General features: G+C 35.0%; 1 protein-coding gene across 1 annotated transcript in view; it reads right to left on the minus strand.

Moving 5' to 3' along the window:
• Positions 1–1,192: 1,192 nt before the first annotated feature.
• Positions 1,193–25,223, minus strand: part of uvrag (UV radiation resistance associated gene) — a 339,167-nt gene continuing 315,136 nt past the window's right edge. Inside the window, exon 15 of the mRNA XM_028800118.2 lies at positions 1,193–3,294. Within this exon, the coding sequence (XP_028655951.1) occupies positions 2,601–3,294 (694 nt within the window). The 3' untranslated portion in view covers positions 1,193–2,600. The remainder of the gene's footprint in view (positions 3,295–25,223) is intronic.

The following is a 25,223-nucleotide window of genomic DNA, read 5'->3' on the forward strand; positions in this document are numbered from 1 at the left end:
TACCTGCAGTGTGAATGTAGCCTTTAATGGAAGAGTAGTAAAAAAAAAATCTCTAATCACTAAATAAAATATGACTGTGTCATTTAAGCTTGCACGTTTGCATTTGAAGAAATATCAAGACTTCTGGATGTTATGCACAACACCTTATTTGGAGAAAACCAAACAGATCTGATCAAAGGGGGGTCATACCAACAGTCAGGCATGGGAGTGGAGGGAATATAATTAGGAGTTTTTACTAAGGGACAACACCATGCAAACACCATGAAGTTCCCTATATACCAGAGGATATTGGACAAAAATGTGAGGTCATCTAGCCAATTGTTACAGTTTGTGTAGAAACTTCATCATGTAATGGGCAGTGATCCTAAACAAACCAGCAAATCTACAATTAAATGGCTAAAAAATAAATAGATAAAAGTTTTGGCCATATCAAATTCCATACCTCTCTGAGATGCAGTGGCAGGATCTTAAGGTGACCGTGAATATATAAATATTCACAAATATCACCAAACTGGAGCAGTGCTGAGACAAAATTTCGACAATACAGTAGAAAAGACAGATCAATACACAAAATGATTACTTCAAGTTGTTGCTACTAAGTGGTTATATAAGCTACTAAATCAGGGACGCATTTCCATTTTATTGCACAGTAAAATAAATAATGAAAACAATCTGTTACTCTATGTGCTTTTTCTTCCCACAAGTTAGAACTATCTAATTTTAGGATTTGGTGAGGGCTAGAAGATTGCTAATTATGTCTCAACACATAAAAACAAAGAATTAAAAGGTGTACTTACCTTATTACATGACTGAATGAATACAAACTGTGTATAAAACAAATGCTTTCAGCCAATACAAAATGGTATGCAAACGTTCGACTGGTGTGGCAAATAACATATTTTTTTGTACTGTAATGGATATTATAAAAATTGTAACTGTACTTTTAATATTAAAAAAAATATCAAAACAGGAACTGGTTATTACACCTTACCTTGTTATGTTATTTTTTAAATAACCACTGCATTTCTTACAGAATACTGAAAATTAAAAGAAGAACTGCTAATAGTATAATTATTATAATAAAAGGAATGATTCAAAAGGGACATTTTAGTGTTTTTCTTTTTGAACATTGCTTATCCATTTCTAAATAACGTCCTCAGAAGCTTGATGTTAACAAAAGACAGAATGAATCTTTCACAAAGCACATATGTATCTTTATTTGCTCTTCTGATAGGGTGCTGACAACAACTTAACAAGGTCACTGAACTCTTGAGAGAGAGAAATTTAACATTTATCTCCTCTATCTCACCATGGAAGCCAACTTTTTAAAGGACTAAAAACTGATCATGATAAGTGGCTAAGGATTAAAGGAAAAATGCATGAGGTCAAAGTTTAGACATTTTTAATTTTTAGACAGACTGGCAGTTAGACATTCTGTATATATTTTACTTACCTTACAAAAATAAAAAATGCAGATATGTTATCAATACACGTTCAGAAATAAGTGCAAGTGTAACACTGATTATTGAAGCGTTAAAAAATAGCAGCATGAATTGTTGCTGTTGGAATAATTTAGCTCTCATAAACCAGGGCAGACTCTGTTCAGCTACAATAAAAGTTGAAAAATAGGAAACAATTCAGGCAATGCATACATAAAGCTGAGAAAGTATTCTTGTAAATATGCTTCTCTTGCTTTTTTCATAAAAGAATGAAAAACTGGGTTATATGGCCTAAAAGCCACACAAATACACATTCAATGAAATGAAGTTTAATATGCAATGTTAGGTTTTCTAACTCCCATGTCTGGATGATATAAAATAAACAAAGATTGGCAACTGTGAGTAGCTTTACATTATGTCTTAGTTAAAGGTGCCCATTCACTGCCTATGTATGTAAATATGCCTTTCTCAACCATTTTAAAACTGTCCACGGTACTGTACATTCACTTCTACAGTATTATAGAATTTAATTGATTCTAGTGAATTAAGTCATAAAATAAGTGTCTGGTCTGTTTTCCTACTAAATTAACATCATGTTCAAAATATTAAATGGATGCAAGAAACACTCTTTGAATATTTTTAAAGCAGTGAGAACATCCAGTCTGAACTTATAATCTGCCGTGTGACCAATAATTGTTTCAAATGTCAAGCACAAGTAGAATCACTAGAGACTGCATTTCTGAATCGTGTGGTACTCATCAAATCTATAACAACTTTAAATTAGCAAGATAAAATCAAAGGTGACCTCCAGCTTCTAAAAATGAATGTTACAACTGAGTGGGAACTTTGGGTAAAGTAGTGAATTTTGCAGGATTTAAAATGAGATAAGCTCTTTTTGATCTGGGTCACAACATGTCTATAGGTAAACTAATATCAGTTGTGTCTGACATGCTAAATATCAAATATAATTAAGGGATAATAAAATTCATTCTGTTCTTAGTTTGTTTTCACTGCAAGTGGGGTTGGTTATTAAACATAATTTGGCTTATAGATTATACAAATGTTTCATGAAGTGCAAATTGATCTTCATTCCATATATATATATATATATTTTTTTTAAGTCTGGTAAATGTTCATACCAAATCATTATATAACCAAGTTTCACTTGTCTGAGTTTTTGCGTGGTCTGCGAAAGCTTGACGTGTTTTCACTTAGTGCATAGATACGACGGGAGAATTCTTCAAAGCCAGCTGCATCCAGCTCCCCAAGGACCTGCTCATCACATTCCACGGCCACAGCATGGTCAACAGGAATGCACTGAAACCCTTCCAAATGCTCTACTTCGCTGAAACCTGTAGCCTCTGTCCCCATAATCTCTTCAGCTTGCTCGACAGAGCAACAAAGCTCACTGCTTAACGTGAGAGAATGGCTATCAGTGCTCAGTCGCTCAACAGGTAAGGCCGAGCCATTCATTGCACTAATAAAGTGGGGGCTGGATCCTTCCTTGTGAGTAGCGTCTTTTGATGACTCAGAAGTTGAATCTCCATCGCACAAATACTTCTCTGCCTCTGTGGTTTTAGTTAAGTCAATGGCTGCATCTAGCGAAGAGGACACCTGTTTAGGTGCTGGACTGTTTGAAGGTGTAGTAATGGCTATAGGCTGAGTGGTAGCTGTATTGTAGCTAGGAGGAGGCGTTTTATATTGTTGTTTATCAGTTTCAGAGCTGGCCCGCTTACGTAGTCCTTTGTCTGGGCAGATAGTTCCAGTGGGATGACTCGTTTCAAATCCGGAAGAGGAGTTAAAATGGGTTTTCACAGGGACTGGGATCGCACAGGATATCTGATGATGATGATCACTGAAGAAGAAACAAACAGAAACAAAGTAAGATACACAGAAATATAAAAATAGTTTATATTCCAGCCAGACAGCCGGCTCTAAAGCAAAAAATTTCTTTCTTTGGTCTCCACCTTAAATTCACCATATGACCCTTAAATAAGCTGCCAAATCTTTCTGTGCTCCAATTACAAATATATATTAATGGTCAGCATTTTTGGGAATAAGATTATAGTCATAGCTTGTGTACTTTCACAAATATCTATCAATTAGTTTTAGCCCTTTGAATAGCAATGCACCTTGTGTGGTGATACACTGCAGCCTGCTGAAAACACAAAAGGGTTGTTAATTCTACTTTTACCCATTGAGGTACAAGTGGAAAAATGCCTGATCAGATCAACCTAGTTAATAAGTTAGGTTACAGAAAGACAAAGCATACACTTAGTCAGTTTTTAGTGTCTACCGTAATGCTTTAAATGTCACTAGATGCAAGATCTCGCGAGGGCCAGGTCATTTGCAGGCTGCTGGCAGCAATGCCATAAGCCAGCATTGCCAGACAGACACTTTGGATTAAGCCACTCCATTGTCTTCAGACAGCAAGAAAGTGTGCATGTACCTGTGAGTACACCCACACACATTTTGTTTGTTAAGGAGGTGGCACTATAGTAATAATAGTGTTGTGGCAAGCATGTTTTTCAAATTCTTTTTACTTTCTAGCCGTTGTCACCATGCACCAAGCCATCTCTTGGACATCAGCAGTGCCACCTGCTGAAACACCACACCATTTGGTGTTTTGTCTATGTATTCAACCTTCAAACTTGCTTTAAGGGAATTCAAAGAAAACAATATTTTAAAATTGTTAAAGATTTTGCTTTTCATTTTACTATGTTTGAAAAGTAACACAAAGTCAAAGATTTAATTGTAATAGAAACATCCTTTAATTGTATGGGTGCTTTGCAAAAGAACTAGAAGTAGTGGTAATAGTCGTAATATTGTCACATGTAGTCTGGCACATAGTTCTGCCTTTTTAAAATCTCTAAATGTTTTTATTCACTTATCTTTGATCTCATAGTAAAAAGAGCTTTATTTCATCAGAACAGCTTTCTTAAATAAATCAACTTTTAAAAATAAAACATATTTCACCTTTAGAAAAACAGTGGGAGGTCAGCTTAACATCTGCAGCAGTTATCTTTAGAAATGATCCAAGAAGACCCATGATAATATCAAATCAATCATTTTACTCAGAAACATTACATTAAAGCATCTCATAAAAAACTATACATCAGACCTACAAAGGGAAATCATTTTCTTTTTTTTTTAACTTCTGGAAATCAAACTGAGAGAGATCCTGTTTATATTAGGCAAGCTATGGCAATGGTAATCTCAGCAAACATATTTTATGTAAAGTGACATGATGATGCAGTGGTAACCACTGATGTCTCACAGCTCCAAGGACCATGGATTCATTCCCAGTAGGCCACTGTTTTTGTGCTCTTTGGTCATTTTCTATGTATTCATGAAATAACAATGTTATACTTATATAGCACCATTTTACAGGCACAAGATCACTTCAAAAGGTTATATAGCATGTAAATATATGATGAAACAAAGAACAAAAACAGAGAAAAAAAAAACAAGAAACCACTCAAACAGTAATAATAAAATTGTCATGTTTCAGGTTTGTTCCCTGGCTTAGGCTTATTTTTGGTTTTATTTTTGTCATTTTATAATTATTATTTTTGATGTGTATTTTTGTTTTTATGTAATTTTTTAATACCGTTAAGTTTATTTACTATTTATATTTTATGTATTGTGCATTTAAGTCATTTGAATTTATTCCTTGTGTTTTGTAGAGGGAGACTGACCAAGACATCACTATCATGGGGCTGCCCTCTGTCGTTATATTGAGGGTGAAGAGATGGCCCCTGTAGTGCAAGATTACTCTGTTACGGTCCTGGAGGCCTGCAGTAGCTACAGGTTTTTGCTTTAACCAGATGCTTTGTTAGAACCTGTTTATTTACTAATAAAGCAATAGTTTTGGGCTAAGTCTTTGATAACTGGCTTATCACAATTAAGAACCCTTAATTGCCTATTTTACTTTTAAACTTCTGCTTTGGGGTTTTAATTGTTGCCTGTTTTTTTAACCAGCCATCCATTAATAATGAAGTGCAAATGAAAAAGGAACCACTTGTGCTCCATCTAACGTACTTCTATTTAAACCTATGAAGTGTTTGTGGTAGTACAATATTTTGAAATAAATAATAGAGATGGGAAGAACAACAAAACATATAGATAAAATTCTCAGAAAACAAAAAAATATACAATTTTTGTCTTGGAAGAATAAGAATGCACTAACAAGCCATATTATTAAATACCAAGTTTCATTTTTGGTTAGGCCTGGCTTCTAATTATGAAACTGGTTGAATCAAAAACTTGCAGCCACTGTGGACCTCCAGGACCATAACTGTGTACACCTGTGGTACAGCAGCATTAATGTTGGAGAAAAAATCGTTACGGTGAGTATTGCTTTGAATTTTCTGTTTTTTTGTGATTTTCTGGATTTAGTTTCTGCATTACAGATTGGATTTGTTTATTTTGGATTGCATTCATAGGCAAATCCTTTTTAAACTTATTTGGCCTTTTCCCATTTTTATTCTCATTGCTTGATATTTGTGAATAAATTTCTGATTTATAAAGATATTTTATTGGCCTTGTAGTTTAAGCCAGAGGTTTTAGGGATTCTCTCCTTTTTTGTATTTCTGGGGATATTTAAACATAATTTTTGCAGTTTTTAAAGCTATTGCCACATTTTGGGCCTGTTTAGTTCTGAAAGTCTATAGCTAGAGGTCTGGCTGCCTAGGGTGAGGCATATTTTGAGGCAGACTAGTGAGGTCCTTGTTGGACCTTTTTGTGTATTTGACTATCAAAAGTAAAAATGATGGGCAGTTGAGAATTAAAAAAAAATTACCATAGATTAGCATATTGTATTATGATAATGACTATAATGATATTTAAGGAAAGAATGAAATCGCTGACATTTGAAGGGTAGCCTGCTCCTTACAAGCAGAACCTCAGTCTTTCCACAGCTCAGCTCAAAGAAATTTGATGTGATCCAGTGCTTAATATTCCATAGGCAATTCATCAGAGAAAGGTGGAAAAGGACTAGAGGGACACGAACTTGGGCATATTTAAGACAGCTCTTAAGTATATCAGCACAGAAATGCAATTATAAGCTCTACCTTTGAATAACAGAGAATAGGGGAAGCATGTAAATTATAAATAATGGGGGACAAAGAGACACCATTATTAGAAACTTTGAGAAACTGATGAAATGTTTTACAACAGAAATGAAATACTGTCTGTCAGTAAGACGGGGCCTACAAACTTTTGTAGAACAGACTGACATTACCCATTTTTTTCTCTCATTAGAACACAAGTCCTGGCTTAAAACGCTGCTGCCAGGCACTTTTATTCCCAGCCAAAAGGTATCAGTTTGCATGGTGGGGCCCCCTCTTTGGAATGCAGACTCTGCAGCTTGTCAAATAAAATGATCAATCACCAAATTACACCTCAGAGTCATCTTCTTGTGGTACAAGGTAAGCACTCAGCTCAAACAAACAGCTAGAACTCAACAACTGACAACTGTGAAGGAGAGAACATTGAACTAGTGATCAAACTAAAAGGATGGTTTGTGTGCACCCAAGAAACCAATGGCAAGACCTCTATTCCTTCATTTAAAAACCTCAAAGACTCCCTAACCCATCCCTCTTACTCATCAAGCTTGTAGCTCTCAACCTGGCTGTAGCCAGAACTCACTGTTAAGATGTACTGTAACAGAGACTGAAACTTGTCTGTACTGAAGTTTGATGAGAGTGATGTTAGTTCAAACCTTGTTGAAGAATAGCAAGTGCATAAGCTGAGAGAAACCAAATAAGGCCATGTGTTTATCTTGCTGAAAAAGTTACTGACTGTTCACCAGTTGCTCAGAAGATGTAATTTTGCTAGCAACGAAGGATGTTGTGTATATAAAAACCTCAAAGTGAAACTGTAGTACCCCTCAAAACCAGAAGGTGCAACCAAGGCGAAAAAGGTGACAAACTCCTAAAACAAAAGAAAGCAAGCCCGTTGAAGAAAATTCTATGTGTCTGGAGAAAGACAACCAGGAAAAGAAAAAAGCATTGCACACAAAAACTATAAGTACAACTATTTTCATTCTGAGAACAGTTAATTAGGGCAAAGCCAGATAATGTATGATGGCATTGGTGTGATTTTAACTGAAAGGTAACAACCTTGTGAAGGATAAGTTCTAGGTATTATGAGGTTCTCATACAGAATCCAGTAAGAAAGTACAGAGCAACATCTCACATGTACACACTCTCTCACACACACAGATAACCCAGGGCGGGATGTGGGAAGACAATGCAGAGAATAGCTGTGAGCAAATGAACACCACAGTGCAAACGTGAGAAGCTTAATAACTATCTAAAGAACTTATCTAACACATGAATTGAAATTTTCAGAGTTCATAAGTTATGTGCATTTTTCTATAGGACAGAAAAGTTTAGTAATTTCATGTTTCGGATTGTTTATTATTGTCTTTTGTCTTTGTCTCTCTCTCTCTGTGTTATACGTATATACAGTATATATATATATATATTTATATATATAGACTGTGAATACCTATGTACATGTGATTTCTCAGTTTTTTATTTTTAATAAATTTGCAAAAACCTCAAGTAAACTTTTTTCACGTTGTCATTATGGGGTGTTGTGTGCAGAATTCTGAGGGAAAAAATGAATTTAATCCATTTTGGAATAAGGCTGTAACATAACAAAATGTGGAAAAAGTGATGCGCTGTGAATACTTTCCAGACGCACTATACAGTATATATATATATATATATATATATATATATATATATATATATATATATATATACATACTTGTATTATTTATTATTTATTTTATTATACTTGTATTATATATTATTATAACAAGCATGGCTGGGTTACTTGTAAAATTAAGTCTACGGCCACATCCGAACCACAACAGAAAAAGTGAAAGTGTTACTGTAGACTTTCAACAATTTATGAATATCATTCATAAATTGTACAAATTTCTTCTATTGTTTTGGCTGGAAAGTGAAACACAGATACCTAACTCAACCTTATTGATTGTTATAATTAATTAAACGGATTGCCAAACTTAAAACTCATAATTAACTGAGTAATAATACACCCCCTTCCTTCACTGCAAAGATGAGAAAGCAAGATGTTATGATTAACTGTATCAAAAGAAGCACTAGATTCAATGAAGAGTGTAGCATTACCAAGACGAGAATCAGTAGTATGAAGGGGGTTATTAACTATCCCAGGGAGAACAGTTTTTGTGTTATAATTAAAGTAGACACTTTATTGGAAAGAACTCTTACAAATCATTACTGCAATACAATACAGACAAAAACTCAGAAGTCAGTGAGCAACTAGGGGAGCCAATATGATTATATAAATTACCAAGAAAAAGACAGACAGAGTAAAGAGTATGGTGGGCAAATGGCACATCAGTAAACAAAAAGTTTGTTTTATAAACATATATGTGCATATATATATATATATATATATATATATATATATTTTTTTTTAAATGTACTGTAAATTAAACATCTAAAAAAAATTCTGAAATGAATTATGGGACTGCAAAAAAAGGTCACCTCTATTAATTTCCAGACCACCAAAACAATAAGAAAACATCTATTTCAGAAGTCATATTTAAAGTAAAGTGCTGATCCTTAGCAGTAGAGAATAAATGTTACAATACTTATTCAACCATTATTGAATCTGCTTAATCCAGTTCAGAAAGGTTAAAAACACATTTAGATTTCCTAAAAACCTCACACTATTAAAAATAAAAAAATAAAAATCTTGCCAGAAAGGAGAAAGAAAAAAAAATCCAATATGTCACTCAAAAGGATACACCACGAAAAAGAAAATGTAATCAGTAATGCTTCAGTCCACCCAATAACTCTTCTGCTCTATCCATGTGATAATTTATTATTTTGAACACTATTTGTCTGCACAGTCTGATTTAAATAGAAATGTCAGAGTCTAGAGGTGTTTGAAACTATTTCTGAATTTTTTTTCAGAATATTTTTGGACTCCTTAAGTATTTTTTATGTTTAATGTTATTTGTGGTGCATTTGTTGAGGACATGGTTCAAGATAGCATCACAATGGTTTTCAGGGATGAATATAGCTGCAAATGTCACAATGCATGCACCAGTTGGTGGGGTGGTAGCTCCTATGCTACTTAAGATTAAGGTGTTATAAATATATCCTATGCAAACATAAAGTAAAAATAAAGGAAAGACTCAGTTTCACAAAAAAGTTTTTTTTTGTTTATCTAATTTCAGACTATAACATTTGACTAAAGTTTTACCCCTTAACAAAATATTGTCTGATCGATTGGCCTCCATTTCTTTTATAATGATTTCAATCTCTGTCACTCACAGAAATACGATAAAAATTCACACTCATTTACAACAGCACATTCTATAAACTACAAAATCATGCTTAACCTGTACCAATACTGTAATAAATGCAGCTTTACCTATCATTCATCCAATCAGTTAGAAATCTGATCATTCAAAAAATAATCTATAATCTATGCAGCAAAAACACTTTTGTAAAACATCAACTTTCCACATGGCAAACATTTTTTTTTAACTGGACCAAAAAAACAAATAGTTCTTAGAGAAAATATGAAGCTACAGTTTTACTATATATTAAATCATTAAATCACTAATGAAAAAACAAAGAAATATATATTTTTATAAGGTAATTGTAGCTGACCTGAATAAGGGAATATTTTGTAAACTGAGAATTATTTTGTTTGAGTCTTTTAATTTGTGGTGTAGTTTCAGCCATGTACTGTTATGATGCCCATCCTTGTGAGTGTAGGTTTAGTTTAGATTGTTATAAAAATGACAATGTAGGTCTAAAATGAAGCAATAAATTTGTTATCTTTAAAAAATGTTGGGGTATAAAAGACATATACAATATATGGATTTAAGCAATTACATGTGAATATCTGAGAAAGATCTATCACATCATGTTTAATTAAAAAAAAACAAACAAACACTTTACAACAAAAAATGCCATCTGAACCGTACAGTGTACTGACGTAAGGTACTCCAATGTGGTAGTTGTGATAAATTTAACAAGTTAAATGAGATTTTAAGATACTCTGGCCAGGCCCAGATGAGAAACTCATACAAGTGAGCAAATTTCTCCAGATCTTGCTAAGATAAATAGAATGTGAATGAATAAATAACTGCGGTGGGTTGGCACCCTGCCCGGGATTGGTTCCTGCCTTGTGCCCTGTGTTGGCTGGGATTGGCTCCACCAGACCCCTTTGACCCTGTGTTCGGATTCAGCGGGTTGGAAAATGGATGGATGGATGAATAAATAAATAAATACTCTTCCCTCCTCCATACATTCATGATGAACGTAAAAAAACAACGAATGTAAATCTAAGGGGGTTACACTTGTATTATGTTTTTATTGTGTTGAAATATACTGTACCAATAGTATTAAATGAGTGTGCAACTAAAAGATCACAGATAAAATTAGTTTTTATTAAGTTTATTTTTTGCACAGTGGGGTTCATAATATGCTGGCTGAGATACCAATACACATAATACACAAAATGAAAAAAAAACAATGGAAATACTAACCAATCATAAAAATTATACATTATAAGTAATGAAATAGCACAACAGAAAAAAAGTTCATACTTTTTTTTAGAAGTTCAAACTTCTAGTTTATTAAACATCTTCACAATCTTTCTTCTGATGAGTTATCATCTGTAGAGCACTAATTTAAAATGTAATCATTTAACACATTTTAAAACAAAATCCCATTCAGCATTTATATATACTGTTACAACCATTTTTAAATGCTAAAATGATTAGAAAAACCACACCTTTTAAATGATAGTTCTTGATTTAAATTTCATAGCTCACCGTTTTCAAAATGGAGTCAATTCTCAAAAACCAAAAATAACAATTTTGGGGCAGTAAAAGAAAACAAATAATTAAGGACCTTGTGTCTATGCCCATAATCAATTGTTCCATTTGTACTATAGCAGCTGCATCTACAGTATTTCTTATAGTTTACAGTGTAAATAATTTGGCAAGTCACAACTATTATAAAATGACAGCTACATTACTGTAAAATATTGGATTGTTGGATTCTTTTAATATAACCAACGCCTATTAGAAGATGTCAAAAGAACAAAGCTTGTATTTATAACAATGATGGTTTATCAAAGACACAAGAACATTGTGAACATTTGCAAAATGTTTGGCTGCAAATGAAAGAATCTTTCCTTTCCTTGGTTTGAGTGAGGTAATTTACATTGATTATTTTTGTTATACTGCTAAGTGTATCCAAAGGAAAAAAAACTAGATGGAAACATACAAATGCAAAGAAAACACAAATAAGGCACATTGCCAAAAATTAGCTAAAGCACACTCTAATACATGAAGAGTATTAGCAGAATAACTGGACTGTAGTTTGAAAGACCTGAATGTCCTTTATTTCCATGAAGATTTCAGTATATGAATCTACTCTAGCCAATTTGTTCTAAATAGCCTTATTTCATCCATTCTTTATCTGAACCTGCTTAATCCAGTTTTAATAAAGTGGAGGACATGGGATCTATCCCAGGATAATCAAACAATCAATCATATCAAGTGCCAACCCTGAATGAAGAATAAGTCCATTGCAGACAAAAACACATTTGCATAAATGTGCACTGATGGCATTTTAGAGTTACCAGTTAACCTTAACACTCTTTGGAAGGTGGGAGGGAAACAGGAGTACCTGAGGAAAATATGATGTGAGAGAAAAGTAGAAATTTCACTCAGGCAGTGACCAGGAATGGGATTCTAATTCGTATTTTGTGTCTCTGAAAATGCTGTGCATTCCAGTCTTTAGTGTGTTTTATATGGTGATAATGCAAAGTAGCTGACCATGACAATTTTAAAAAGGCAATGGGCCTAAACCTAAGACAAACCACGGCAACATTAACTACTTTAAAGTATATAAAATGTATGATGCATTTAAAGTGCTTGATTGATAAATGCTTAATCTCCCAGTTATTCTTTGCTTGTCACTGCTTCTTTTGAATTTAAGTTCATGTTGTATTAAAAAATCAGAAAAATAAGGATCCGTCTATCTTAACACCTTGGTTGATTGTTTGAAACAGCTTTTACCCTATTGTAAACTTATTTTATTAAGTAAGATCGAAAGCAGTGTTTTTTCTAAAAAACAAAGATCATACTGCAGAAAGTCTACTGGAAATGTCCCCAGCTACCATACTAGTTAATGACATTAACAATTAGGCCTCCACAAAGAGCACATTCTGCAGGAATGAAAGAAACTACAAAAGAAATGTGGAATTTGTACTAATACAGTATGTGAAACTCAATCGCAGAAACTTATAAGAAGGTAAACACCACTAAAGTGAAAGCTTGAACAGGCCAAACCAATTTTACATGAAAAGACATTTTTCTAAAGGGCCCATTAGACTTTTATTGGTTTGTTAATAATGACAAATCTGCATGATTTTCACATCAAATTGCTTATATCCATGTGTTAAGGGCATGTTCTAAATCAAACAACCAAACATGAAGAAAGGAACATCCCGTGAGAATTTGGTTACTATTTCATTGCACAGATCACATATTGAAAGCATAACCCTGTCTACTGCATACCTTACAGCATTTGCCAGGCAGTGAATTTCAGGTACAGCTATTGTTGAAAATCAAGAAAGATGTAACATGTAGCACTTAAAGTACTGCTAATACAAAGTTTAAACTAAATTTTGAATACAAAAGAACCAGAAAAAGAACAAAAATTCAAATAAATAAAATAAAGACAATGGTCATAGAGCATTACTTCCCTGCAAAACAGATGAATATTTACAATCCTTTATTTCAAAGGAGGCACTTTCCTAATAACAACAGTGACCCACAGTTAACTTTCAATTACATTTTTATTTTTGTAAGGTCCTCAGAGCTGTTTAAAATGAACTAGAGTTATATTTCAGATGAAATTATATCTTAATTGCTTAAAGAACATGCATCAGTGCCAAACCCTAAAAAGCCACCATCATATTTGCAACAGTACTTTTCCGGTAAAAGCTAACATCTAGTTTTATTAGGTCCCATGCAGCATATGAAACAGAAAATACCTTGTTTACTCAGTTAAGAGCACAGCATTCAAAAGTGAGGTAATTCAGTCAGTTTATGTGTGCTTGAATACAGAGCCTCCTTGTTGTGAAACACAGCAAGCTGTGGACAATTGAAAAATATTTGCAGAAAGCCATCCACCTTGGGGCAAATCCGATGCAACTCTTACACAAATAAAGAGAACAGCTTTGATTTATACAGTAAGGAAGTGCACCTAAGATCATAGATGGTAAAGTCCATCAATAAATTCTGCCAACGTTCGTCCACTGCGTGAGAAAACAGGGCTTAGGCAGAATCTGTTCTTTTTTACAAAGGCATTGGAGACTCCTGCAAATGAGAAGCAGCATCACTCTTCATTGTGCTGTTTACAATTAGGGCACTTTGATTTCAATGCAACTCATTTTTCACCGATTTCTTCAAAATTTTCATATAACCACTTCCAATTAAATGCTTTTTAAGGCAGAAATACAATATTCTTTAGATAAAGAAAATTCATTTAATTCTGGAAGACTGTAATCTGCCACTCACAAAATTAACCTAGCATCAACTCCACAAAAGAATATGCACTAGAATGTGCCGGAATAGTATTCTGGAGCACAATAAGATGCTAAATTTATATATGCAATACTGCATTTTCCAAAGAAGAAAACACATATTTGAAACATACTGTATATAGCAGAGTTCTTAACGCAGGGAAAAAAGGTCATATAAAAAATGACCTAACTCCTAATCTGTTTAACTGGCAAACTATTTGTTGTGATGTGAGATTTTGCATACAAGTTAATAAATATTTTGTATGTCTTTACTTGTAACTTGTAAACTAAGTCAGGAAAGTGAATTTTACGACAGAGATGGGGGAAGTGCTTGAAACAAATGTTTCTCTGCTAGAGTCTCTCTCTCATCCCCCACACAAAGCCAGGTTGCCTAACTGCCAAACTTTACCTCGACAAATGGTTTTGAGGGGGGTGGCAGGTGTGAAAATGTTCTATTCCCCCATTGGTCTGAAGTATGGCTGTTTGGGACTGGCTTGTATCAGAAGCCTTTAAGTACCATGATGTCCTATTGGAACTAGGGGTTGGACAGAGCATCTATAAATTTACTTGCTTAACCTCATTCTCTCTCTCTTACCAAACTGCTGAATGACCATCTCACACCATGAACTGAAAAGGACAACACAATGGAGAGCACAGCTCGGCAGCCATATTGAGACAGGCAATGCGGCCTGTTCTGAAGAAAGCTGCCCACCAATGATGCCTTAACTAGAGACATTTAAAGTAACTAACACGTCTGTGTGCCGCCTGAAACTACACATCACCATTTATCAGGTGGTATGGTTGCCAATATTCAAATGTACTTTGCATATTGTTATTATTTATGAATATTATCAATAATACATTATTTAAAGTAAACTCCTGCTTGTCTTTTACTACACCTAATTGCCTGAGGTTATAGATGTAGAAGGGAAGGTAGGGAGAAGTTATATACTATAATACCTTAGAAACAGTGGTATAGTGCATCCGGAAAGTATTCACAGCGCATCACTTTTTCCACCTTTTGTTATGTTACAGCCTTATTCCAAAATGGATTACATTCATTTTTTTTCCTCAGAATTCTGCACACAACACCCCACAATGACAACGTGAAAAAAGTTTACTTGAGGTTTTTGCAAATTTATTAAAAATAAAAAAACGAGAAATCACATGTACATAAGTATTCACAGCCTTTGCTCAATACTTTGTTGATGCAACTTTGGCAGCAATTACAGCCTCAAGTCTTTTTGAATATGATGCCACAAGCTTGGCACACCTATCCTTGGCCAGTTTCGCCCATTCCTCTTTGCAGCACCTCTCAAGCTCCATCAGGTTGGATGGGAAGCATCGGTGCACAACCATTTTAAGATCTCTCCAGAGATGTTCAATCGGATTCAAGTCTGGGCTCTGGCTGGGCCACTCAAGGACGTTCACAGAGTTGTCCTGAAGCCACTCGTTTGATATCTTGGCTGTGTGATTATGGTCGTTGTCCTGCTGAAAGATGAACCATTGCCCCAGTCTGAGGTCAAGAGCGCTCTGGAGCAGGTTTTCATCCAGGATGTCTCTGTACATTGCTGCAGTCATCTTTCCCTTTATCCTGACTAGTCTCCCAGTTCCTGCTGCTGAAAAACATCCCCACAGCATGATGCTGCCACCACCATGCTTCACTGTAGGGATGGTGCCAGGTGTCCTCCAAACGTGACGCCTGTCATTCACGCCAAAGAGTTCAATCTTTGTCTCATCAGACCAGAGAATTTTGTTTCTCATGGTCTGAGAGTCCTTCAGGTGCCTTTTGGCAAACTCCAGACGGGCTGCCATGTGCCTTTTACTAAGGAGTGGCTTCCGTCTGGCCACTCCACCATACAGGCCTTATTGGTGGATTGCTGCAGAGATTGTTGTCCTTCTGGAAGGTTCTCCTCTCTCCACAGAGGACCTCTGGAGCCCTGACAGAGTGACCATCGGGTTCTTGGTCACCTCCCTGACTAAGGCCCTTCTCCCCTGATCGCTCAGTTTAGATGGCCGGCCAGCTCTAGGAAGTGTCCTGGTGGTTTCGAACTTCTTCCACTTACAGATGATGGACGCCACTGTGCTCATTGGGACCTTCAAAGCAGCAGAAATTTTTCTGTAACCTTCCCCAGATTTGTGCCTCGAGACAATCCTGTCTTGGAGGTCTACAGACAATTCCTTTGACTTCATGCTTGGTTTGTGCTCTGACATGAACTGTCAACTGTGGGACCTTATATAGACAGGTGTGTGCCTTTCCAAATCATGTCCAATCAACTGAATTTACCACAGGTGGACTCCAATTAAGCTGCAGAAACATCTCAAGGATGATCAGGGGAATCAGGATACACCTGAGGTCAATTTCGAGCTTCATGGCAAAGGCTGTGAATACTTATGTACATGTGCTTTCTCAATTTTTTATTTTTAATAAACTTGCAAAAATCTCAAGTAAACTTTTTTCACGTTGTCATTATGGGGTGTTGTGTGTAGAATTCTCAGGAAAAAAATGAATTGAATCCATTTTGGAATAAGGCTGTAACATAACAAAATGTGGAAAAAGTGATGCGCTGTGAATACTTTCCGGATGCACTGTAAGTCTGTGAGATTTGAGGTATTCTGACAAAGGCTACATATTAATAAAACAAAAGGGCAAAGTAGAGTAATATATTTCTCTACCAAGACAAAACACTATTGCAGCTTTTTGTTAAACTGATTTCCTCTTTTGTGAGTATCAACCTCAGTATAATCAGCACAAGGGAACACTTGTAAAAACCACAAAAAAGACAAACTTTCTAGAAACAGCTATAATGAGTATTTAAGTGAAACCTTTGGCATAAAAAACTAATTTGATACCAACTTAGCAAGACTGTATTTTGCATTTTTTCCTCCCATCTATATTTTTTAAATAATCCTAACTTAGCTCTGTTTAGGCAAGTCCAGAGATTGTCTACAAGATTGAGAGTGAGCTCTGACCAGTCCATTCCAGTGCAATGTTTTTTCTTGTTTTAAACTATACCCTGGCTGAAATGTCATTAAGAGTGTGTAGACTTTTGAAGTGACAAAATGAAAGTGGTGGGGTTTGCTGTCAAAATTTTGTTGTAAAAAGGGACGTGGCAAGTACCTAAAAAATACTCTGATGCCTCTGCTTTAAAGCTGAACCATAACTTGTTCCTAACTGAACAACGTGGAACAATATCTGATTCAACTAACAACATTCTCTTTTGACATTTTGCAGTATAACTGTAAGCATCATACTGGGCTGCAAGCACCTTTATAAACACACAAACTGCACTGTCACTGACTCAAAATTAAACAAAGAGCAAAATGTACAGCAGGCAGTGTCTGAGCAGTCAGAACTTTTTATGGAAATCAAAATTAAAAATTAAACATATCACAAAACGCATTTCAGATATCTCAAAATGCAGTTCAACTTTTCAGATATCTGGAATTTATTCCAAGAGAGCTCAAATATGCTGCCATATATTTTAAGATTTCTACAGTACATCTAGTGATGTCTGAAATGAATTTCCAGTGATCTCAAAATCACTTCGTATAAAATTTTCCAGTGTATTTTAAAAATGTCTCAAAATGCATAAGAAAATGACTTTGTTGTTATTTTAAGATATCTTTAAACATATTTAAAAAATCTGAAATATCTCTTGGAATACATTTTAAGACATATAACAAAAAATAGGAGTCCCAAAGCACACAAGTCCCAAAAGTACTTCCAATAATGCCCATTAGAGGGGGAAATCCCATCAAGAACCCTGGCTACATACAAAAAGGGTTAATAAAACCTTTATAAAATTAAAAGGTTTATTTTCACAAAAGGCCTAGAGGCACAAAAGAAAGCTCAGTGGGGCACAAAAGGCAAAATGGAATTGCATGTAACACAAAGGCAAACAAGTCCCAAAACAGATTCCAGTACCAAGGTCATAATGCATTAGACTGTAAAATCCAGACTTTTACAAAAAAGCAAAACAAAAGACACATAAACTCAACAACTGCTGAGTGCAATCACATCAAACTGCCAGGAACCGTGGGAGACCCTCTGGATTTAAGGGGTGAAGGGCTGTTCCTGTTGATAATAGGCAGATGGCCCCATTTTTTGGGGGACCACCCACAAAACACAAGGAACACAACACAGGCAAAGAAAATACAACAGAAAATTAAAAAAAAAACTAACATTAACAAATAAATGGCTCAACAAAGAACAAAAAGGACATGGAACAAAACATTGAACACTGGCCAGGGGAGGAACCCTGGCTGAGATAAAATATGATAACAGAAAGTCATTTTGAGATATCTAAAAATGTTTTATAGATATACCAAATGCCTGAAGTGAAGTTTAAGCGCTCTGAAATGAATTTCAAGATATCTAAAAATAGTTTTATTATATTTTGAAGTGTCTTTAAATAACATACTTTTAATTTAGGATATTTTAAGATATCTTGAAATTCATTTGGGATAGCAGTACGTTCCACTGAAAACCGAGGAGATTTTACAGAATGTTCTATTAAAATATCTCTAAATAGATTTTAAGGTATATCAAAATATACACAACTTTATTTCAGAATATATTGAAATACATTTAAGAAGTCTTAGAATGTATTTCAAATATCTCTTAAGTGTCCACTTGAAATTAACATGTTATGAAAAATCCATAATTTTCAGATATTCTAAAATGCATTTTGAAATATCTATATTGATTCAGCTTGCCTTATCCTTCAAAATTTTGCTGCCAGATAGAGTGTGGTGAGTGGAAATAATATAGCCAGCCCTACTCAGAAGTGACAACATTCTACTACTAGCAAACTCTAAAAGGATATAGTTCAAAAACGTCTTGTTCAAGTGATTCTTCGATTTTGTATTTGAATTTGAAATCTGAAGCCCCTTTCTTGCTCTGAAAATCCCAGAATTTTGGAATAAACAGACAAATATTAATAGTATACTTTCAGCCCAACATTAGCATGTGGGCTACAGCAAAGGTCTCCTGGTTGAACTGTAATATGTACGGTGAGAAGGTCAAAAATATCGCCAGTCTGCTACTATACATTGAAAGGATGTGACAGAACTAGCGAACAAAGCAAAACACACGGATGCCATAATGTTGATACTTTGGAAGGAGAACAACAAACTGAGCAAGACCAGAACTTTTATGATGTCCTTAGAAACTCCTTTTTAAACTGTGTCTGCTGAGGTTCAAAAGCAATAATTGGCTGCATATTCCTTTACAATCTTGCTAAGGCTTGAGAGTTGTGGACCTGGCAAGTTCTTTTAGATTTGGGAAATTATCAGCAACTGTTTAGAATAACTCCACAACTTCTCAGATATCACTGAGTCTGAAATGTACAGATGTGACATCACAAACTTAACATCACTGTGGGAGAGGACGAAAGACACATAAGGACCCCATGGACACATAAAGACAAAGAGAATCTTGCAGACTGATTAGGCAAACTGGGTTGACCAATATCCTATGTTGACTATTACATCCTGCTGCCAACTTCTTTTTGCTAGCAAGTTACCCTAAAATTATTTGTTGCGTAAGACTATAAAAAAAAATTAAAGATAAAAACATCAACACACAAGCCCTAGATATGTTTTTATACAGAGACAATTCACTAAAAGCCCCAAGCATGCTGCACTTTACATAAAAATGACACTTAGAAATACTGGTTTGAACTGCTATTATGTTGAAAGTCTTGGCAAGTTTTCTGCTCTATTTGTCATTCATGCTGTAACACATGGACGCCTAGATAAAAACATTTTGATTATTGTTGATGACGTGCATAAAAATGATCCTCCCAGAGGGTAAAATGCAGCATTAATTTTATGACTTTTATGGTTAGGTACCAGAAATCTTGTAGTTTTAACTGCTACTGTGGACCATATTTTTTCAGGACTGTGTGAACTGGATATTTCATCTTTGTATAAAGAAATAAGTTGCTAGCTTTCAGTTGTTTATTCTTACAAATTGGAAAAATATTGTATATATTCTAAAAAACATAATGCTTTAGTTATTTACATAAATTAATAAGGATATAAAATAACCCTTGGTATTTTTTCTCATGCAGTACTGACACTTGAACATTCTTGCATTTTTGATTGGACAAGTTTTGGGAGTTAACACAAGTATTAATGCACTTCTGAAGAAAATTTTGTTTGTTAAATATAATATGAATTAAAAATGTTCATCTGTGATAATCAGCACCGATCCCTTATCCTGCAACAGCATTTCTAAAACTAAATACATTAAATATATAAGTCAGTATTTTCTAATTTTCTAACAGCTTCTGCTCCAGATAAATTGTTTATGTGCTAAATGCTCAAAATCAGATTAAGGTTGAACTCCTTATACAAAACTCTTTCCAGATGATAGCTCAGAGTACTTAAGAGATGTAAAATTAAAAATAAAAAATAATTACAGAAAAACACCAAAACGACATAACATTTACATAAATGTAAGTTCACATATTGAATTCAATATATATATATATATATATATATATATATATATATATATATATATATATATATATATATATATATATATATATAAAGTATACATAACTCATATAACATATATAACTTTTCCCAAAAGTGGAATTTACAAAATAACACTTTAGAAAATGAAAGAAATATTCTGAAACATACAATAAATCAACTTAACAGATACGGGATGAATAGATTTGGCAACAACATTACTCTGAACATGTGAAGCAGAATAAAGTAAAAGCCTGCCTGTTTCAACTACTTTTTTCTGGCAGATACTACTTGCTTTAAAACATTTATATATCCATAAATTATCTGACAAATTTGTTCTGATGAGAGTTGCAATGACAACAAGCTAAGCACCATTAACAATATTTACCCCTTTAAATATATACCAGACCTTCCTGAACAACTTCCATACATTCACAGGTCAGTAGTTAGATATAACCTCCTCACCAGTGAATCCAGGGGCTCCTCCAAGTGCGCCAGACACATTATACCTACACTGATTCCCACCAGATTTATAAATGACCTCAAATGGCTCATCACATCTCAGGGAGTTAACCAGTTGTCACAAACAATAAATCAAGTCACTTCTTACTCGTATCCACAATATTATTATTCTTGTTATACCTTATATCTGTCACTATTCACAACTCATGCTCCAATTCTCTGATCAACCTTGGATGCCCCATAATTATTATTATACATTGCATGTAGTTGTAACTTTCAAAACACTCAAGGCCACAATTCAAATGCATAAAACAAAAAAAAAAATTAAAAATCATACAAATAAAAAAAATGGCCCAGAACACCAAAAAATAACAGGAAATAGTCTACAAATAAGAAAAACTAGGCTTAAAGTGATGAGATTTAAGTTACTTTTACATGTACGAGACATGAATTCCAAATATTTAGTACAGCATAGATGAAAGCTTGTCTTTCATTTTGGAATGTCATGTTGGCTGAAACTGGAGTGAAGGTGCATGGGTCCACAATTTCAACAGCTCTGCATACAACAGGCCACTACAGGAGGGTAGCAAGAAAAAGCCATTCTTTAAGAAGGTACACATAAAAGCATGCATGGCATTTGCTACAAAGCATGAAGAAGACCCCTTTAAGAAGTGGGAGAATGTTTTATGGTCAGATGAGATCAATATAGAACTTTTCATCCAGACTTTAAAAAGGTATGTGTGGCGTAAAAGTAACACTGCCCATGCCTCAAAAAACACCATACCTATGGTTAAATATGGTGGTGAGAGTATCATACTATAGGGATGCTTTTCATGTGCTGGGACTGCGAATCCTGTCAGAGTGTAAGGGACAATGGATGGACACAAATACTGCACAACTTGTTCTAGTCTGCTATGAACCTAAAGCTCGGGAGAAGATTCATCTTTCAACATGATGATGACCCTAAGTATAAAGCCAAAGAGACACTGAATAGCTCAAAAACAGAAAGGTGATTATTTTGGAATGGCCAAGTCAATGTCCTGATCTTAACCCTATTGAAAATCTGCGGCACTATTGGAAAAATGCTGTCCTGAGGCATCATCCCACCAACCTAGAGGATCTCTATAAATTCTACCAGGAAGAATGGAGAAGAATCACTCCTGAACAATGTGCAAAACTGGTACACACCTACCCTTAAAGAATTGAGGCTGTTAGTGCAGAAAAAGGGTTCTCGACGAAGTATTAATGTGTAGGCCTTGAACACTTATGCAAACTTTGGTGTTTTTCTTCTCTAATTAAATATCTACAGAGAATGGAAATGTGTTGTCACAGCATAAAAGTTCACATTAAAAATACTGAATGGATAAATGTGTGTACAAATCTTTTGTCATGCAGAAAATTATAATGACCTTCAAGGGTACTGAATATTTTTGCATGCCACTGTAAAGGGAATTAAGGTGGTCAAGGAATCCCCAGGCGATGCAACAGAGCTCCTGCTGTGCATCAGCTAGGAGGAGGAGCTACCAAACACACCAGTGAAGTCCCATGGATACCAATAGATGGTGATGTGGAAATGAGCTAAAAACGTTGACTACGCTTACCAGTGTGCATCTCCAAGTACACCTGGTAGGTTGAGCAGAGGAGACATGTTTGAGGAAGGATGCACTGGGTCTGTGCTCAAAAGCATTGATCCTGACTGTGTTTTTATTCTTTAACCTGCTTAATGGATTATTCATTTATTAGGATTTTAACCACCACATGGACACAGTTTTTATCACGGATTATTTATTTATTTAATGAAGAACTGCACCACACTGAATTTAGTTATTGGGCACTGGATGTTTAAATAAATGTACAAACTCATTTTAACCAATCTTGTGCCCTCATTACACTAGTCTGTCCTGGTCATAACTATCGATGACCTGGGTTCAAGCAGAAAGTATAAAAGTATGGGCAACTCACATATCACACTAACCTGTCATTTACTTAACTGAGAAATCAGATTAACAACTTGAATATTTGGAGAAATATACATCCAAGATTATAGTTGAGATAGAGATAAAGGTTTAAGGTCTTGGCAAAACAAGGAAATTTTATATGGGAAAATATAAAGGAAAGAACAGCAAAGTTCTGATGAAACAGGAAGACTGCAGTAATATATTCACTTTAGAAAAAAAAAAAACAGTTTCCCTGGGCTACACCTATAGTAAATGAATAATACGTAGATCTAACCAATAAAATGGCATCTTTATACAGTAGTTAATAAGATGGTGTTCAGAGGCTTGAGCATGCTCAGATAAATCAGTTGTTTTAGAAATATGCTCCAGGTGATAGTTAACGGTTTTCATAGTACAAAGCTATCAGTATCAGTATCAGTGTATTCTTATAGTAATGGATGATATAATTGGCAATGATTGATTACTAACATCAGCAAAGGATGCTGCTTGCCACTGATTTTAACCACGTGATTAAACATATCATAAATACTATATTTAAAGTACACACTTGCATCCTGATTTTATATGAGGTGAGAGTTACATTAGAAACTTTAAATGTGTCTTTAGCAAACAGATACAAATTCCATCACATTTTCCCTTGAAAAATGCAAATTAGCAATCTGCCAAATTCCTCTGTTGTGTGGTTCAGTATGGTGGGCTATTCCAGAGTTTTAAACGTTTCATACATTGTTACTGGTAATGAGGACCCACACAAAAAAAAAGCATATTACTAAGACAGCAAAGGTAGAGGATGTTAATATAAAATTTCAATTGTTGCAGCTTTTGTGAAAACCTCTAATATGCTGTAGTCAGTCTGGATTGGTGTGGTGGCCCTATAAGGCAGAGTGGTGACTCAGAGGCTAAGGATCTGCACTGGTTTCTAGAAGGTTGCTAGTTCAAATCCTGTTATTGCCAGAAGGAATCTTATTCCATTGGGCCCTTAAGCAAGGCCCTTAACACTATAATCCCTGAAGCCTACGAAAAAAACTCATAATCCTGGGCCACTTTAAATTCCTTCGCACCTCTCCATTAGCATCTTTTGTTTTTCAAATGTGTCGATCAGCACAAGCAGCAAGCAGACTGCTATCCCATCCCCCCACCACCACAGCTCAACTTGGGCAAAAAGTTCACCCAGTTCAAGTCTTGTTTATCTGGGTGTGAGGTGACTGGAGTTGTATAGGGTAAATAATATATTGATATTTGGAACATATGCATTGCATGTATGTTTCGGGTCTACAACGATCTATGTAAAAGTAGGATGACAGGAAATGCGAGAAATGCAAGAAATGTTGAAAACATAGCTAAAACAGGAACTTTTTGCAAGTTTATAGTACTAACGACAAAATTTTGACATGAAGTGTATAATGTGTGAAGACTGAAATCCAGATATCAAATACACGACTGCTTGGGTGGTGCAGTGGTAAGAACTACTGATTAATGATCAAGAGGTTGCGGGTTCGATTCTGGGCACTTCCTAGAATCACCGTTTTGAGTAGTGAGCTGCTCTTATTGTTACAATTATACAATAAAATCATACATTTGATTTGAGTCTGTAACAACTGGTGCAAATTTATGGTATTTGTAAAGGTTAACTTTTTTTTTTTTTAATTCAGTTTTACTCTCTCAGTTACATTCACACTAACCCCTGATCTGACACTGCGGTTATCAATTAAAGACATGCTATAACAGAGGTGAACTCAGATGAGGATGAGGGTTCTACATCGGAGAAAGAGAACAGAAGCCCTCCCTGCAAGAAACGTTCACTCACACATAAGAACAATGCAGCTGCACCAGGCGTAAAGGCGAAAGATGGCAACATTTGGATACAGCAAGTGGTCGGGTGTCGTCCTGCCAGTCAATCTGCCACACACATATCCTTCAAAGAAACAGCAGGGCATGCCGAGCTCACCAAGGTATCGTGCCACGTTCTGTTTGTGATTATGTTTTGTGGTGGTCCTTATATGAAAAACATTTATATGTTATTTGTATAAAAGCCACATCAAATGTTATTTACCTATATTTATTTACTTATCTCCCTCACAAGTTGTTCTTTTTGTGTGAGTGGATGTTTCTCATGGGGAGGGCTTCTGTTCTCTTTCTCAACTGTAGAACCCTCATCCTCATTTGAGTTCACCTCTGTTATGGCACAATCTTTATTTGTTAACACTAAAATCCCTGAAGCCTATGAAAATATTTGTAATGCCGGTTAAGACTGCTGTCT

The sequence above is a fragment of the Erpetoichthys calabaricus genome, chromosome 4 (genome assembly GCF_900747795.2).
Source record: "Erpetoichthys calabaricus chromosome 4, fErpCal1.3, whole genome shotgun sequence".
NCBI classification, from domain to species: Eukaryota; Metazoa; Chordata; class Cladistia; order Polypteriformes; family Polypteridae; genus Erpetoichthys; species Erpetoichthys calabaricus.